Raw genomic sequence first — 2,953 nt, 5'->3', positions numbered from 1 at the left:
TATAAAATTAGTAAAATAAAATAAAAGGGATAAAGTTAAAGTCAACTAAAATGGGGGAAAGGCTCTCCTATAGAAGTCTGTTTTAAGAAGGGACTTAAAAGAGTTAAATGTGACGTGCCACATTACTACATGAAAAAGGTAAAATACCAAGCCCCTGGCTTTGTGGGGAACTCACTACTCCAGCAGCAGGACGATGTCGTGGTCCGTCTCGTGGGCCGCGTGCAGGTTGACCACGCGGGCGTTGCTGCGGGCCGCCTCCAGCACGGCCATCTCGTGGACGACCTCGGCACGGCAGTCGCGGCCTCGCCTCCTCTTTCGGAGAAACTTGGCGGCGAACACTTTGCCCGTGGCCTTCTCCACGCAGCGCTTGACCACCGCAAACTTCCCCCTAGGGAGCAGGAAGTGGGCCGAGGGTTAAGGTCATGGTCATTTTAAATTTAGCCCAATTTCACAAATCATAGGTTTGCCTCGGAGGGCTTTTTAACCTGCACGGCAAACAACACTTTGACCCTCACATGGGGTAACTAGAAAGTCAATTCAATTCAAAGAAGCTTTATTAGCATGACCATAGTGACATACAGTATTGCTAAAGCTCATAAACAGGGAGACGTTGATCACATAACTAGAAAGTCTCCCATAACAACTATTTCAGATTTAACTCATTTCATCCAGTAAAAGATCTAACAGTCTCCAATTAGTAAGTTACAGGGCTTTGATTTATAATGTATTACACCAGTGATGTCACTATCTGCTAGCTGCCTGTCCCCAGAACACACTGTAAAAAACATCTCACTATCTGCTAGCTGCCTGTCCCCGCAACACACTGTAAAAAACATCTCTCACTATCTGCTAACTGCCTGTCCCCTGAACACACTGTAAAAACATCTCACTCATGCTAGCTGCTGTCCCCTGAACACACTGTAAAAAACATCTCCTCACTATCTGCTAGCTGCCGTCCCCAGAACACACTGTAAAAACATTCACTATCTGCTAGCTGCCTGTCCCCTGAACACACTGTAAAAAACATCTCACTATCTGCTAGCTGCCTGTCCCGAACACACTGTAAAAAACATCTCCTCACTATTGCTAGCTGCCTGGCCCGAACACACTGTAAAAAACATCTCCTACTATCTGCTAGCTGCCTGTCCCCGAACACACTGTAAAAAACATCCTCACTATCTGCTAGCTGCCTGTCCTGAAACACACTGTAAAAAACATCTCTCACTATCTGCTAGCTGCTGTCCCCTGAACACACTGGAAAAAACATCTCCTCATACTGCTAGCTGCGTCCCTGAAAAACATGTAAAAACATCTCTCACATCCTAGCACTGCCTGTCCCACGAACACACTGTAAAAAAACATCTCACTTATGCTAGCTGCCGTCCCTGAACACACTGTAAAAAAATCTCCTCACTATGCTAGTGCCGTCCCCTGAACACACTGTATAAAAACATTCACTATCTGCTAGCTGCCTGCCCCTGAACACACTGTAAAAAACATCTCCTCACTATCTGCTAGCTGCCTGTCCCAGAAAACACATGTAAAAAACATTCTACTATCTGCTAGCTGCCTGTCCCCTGAACACACTGTAAAAAACATCTCCTCACTATCTGCTAGCTGCCTGTCCCCTGAACACACTGTAAAAAACACTCCACTTCTGCTAGCTGCCTGTCCCCAGAACACACTGTAAAAAAAAAATCTCCTCACTATCTGCTAGCTGCCTGTCCCTGAACACATGTAAAAAACATCTCACTATCTGCTAGCTGCCGTCCCCTGAAACACTGTAAAAACATCTCCTCACTATATTGCTAGGCCTGTCCCCAGAACACACTGTAAAAAAACATCTCACTATCTGCTAGCTGCCTGTCCCCTGAACACACTGTAAAAAACATCTCTCACTATCTGCTAGCTGCCTGTCCCCAGAACACACTGTAAAAAACCTCTACTATCTGCTCGTGCCTGTCCCGAACACACTGTAAAAAACATCTCACTATCTGTAGGCCGTCCCAGAACACACTGTAAAAAACATCCTCACTATCTGCTAGCTGCCTGTCCCCGACACACTGTAAAAAACATCTCCCAATATCTGCTAGCTGCCTGTCCCCGAACACACTGTAAAAAAATCTCCTCACTACTGCTAGCTGCTGTCTGGACACACTGTAAAAAAATCTCCTCACTATTGCTAGCTGTGTCCCAGAACACACTGTAAAAAACATCTCACTATCTGCTAGTGCCGTCCAGAACCACTGAAAAAACTACACTCACTACTGCTAGCTGCCTGTCCCAGAAACACACTGTAAAAAACATCTCACTATCTGCTAGCTGCCTGTCCCAGAACACACTGCTAAAAAACATCTCACTACTGCTAGATCGCCTCGTCCACAGAACCACAATGTAAAAAACATCTCCTCACTATCTGCTAGCTGCCTGTCCCCTGAACACACTGTAAAAAACTAGTCTCGTTTGAAAATACTTACAAGGAGTAATGTCACCCAACATCGCTTAGAGCACCTTTAACCCTTGTGCTGTCCTACAGCTCTGTCTCTCTCTCTCTCTCTCTCTCTCTCTCTCTCTCTCTCTATCTATGTCTGTCTGTCTGTCTGTCTCTGTCTCTTATATATAAATTCCCTAAGTCATATAAACTTCCACTGCTTATTTTTCCAAATGAAAGGTGACTGATGGTTAAGAGCAGTAGTCTGTAAATGTGTACTTTCAGATATATTGTCCAGTCAGTCTGCTGTTATCTGCCACGTGGTTCTTATTACAGAGGACGAGTTTCCTTCTTTACATATTATCTCGTATATATGGACATAGAAAGAAAGACACTGAAGACACTGGACTCTAAAACCTAGAAACTGTAAAGAGAATTAAGTGATACATGTCTTACATATTGTAAACATGACTGTATTTTCATCAGTTATTTACACCAAGCCAAATATAAGGTAAAAAAAAA

The 2,953-nt window shown here is 44.2% G+C and overlaps 1 protein-coding gene across 1 annotated transcript in view; it reads right to left on the bottom strand.

Moving 5' to 3' along the window:
• The window catches only part of stk17b (serine/threonine kinase 17b (apoptosis-inducing)), a 30,364-nt gene that overhangs the window by 10,522 nt on the left and 16,889 nt on the right, over positions 1-2,953 (bottom strand). The window contains exon 3 of the mRNA XM_032530358.1: positions 176-390. Coding sequence (XP_032386249.1) covers positions 176-390 — 215 coding nt within the window. The remainder of the gene's footprint in view (positions 1-175; positions 391-2,953) is intronic.

The sequence above is a fragment of the Etheostoma spectabile genome, chromosome 11 (genome assembly GCF_008692095.1).
Source record: "Etheostoma spectabile isolate EspeVRDwgs_2016 chromosome 11, UIUC_Espe_1.0, whole genome shotgun sequence".
NCBI classification, from domain to species: Eukaryota; Metazoa; Chordata; class Actinopteri; order Perciformes; family Percidae; genus Etheostoma; species Etheostoma spectabile.
Note: the sequence above shows the minus strand (reverse complement) of the source record. Positions and strands in the feature narration are given on the sequence as shown.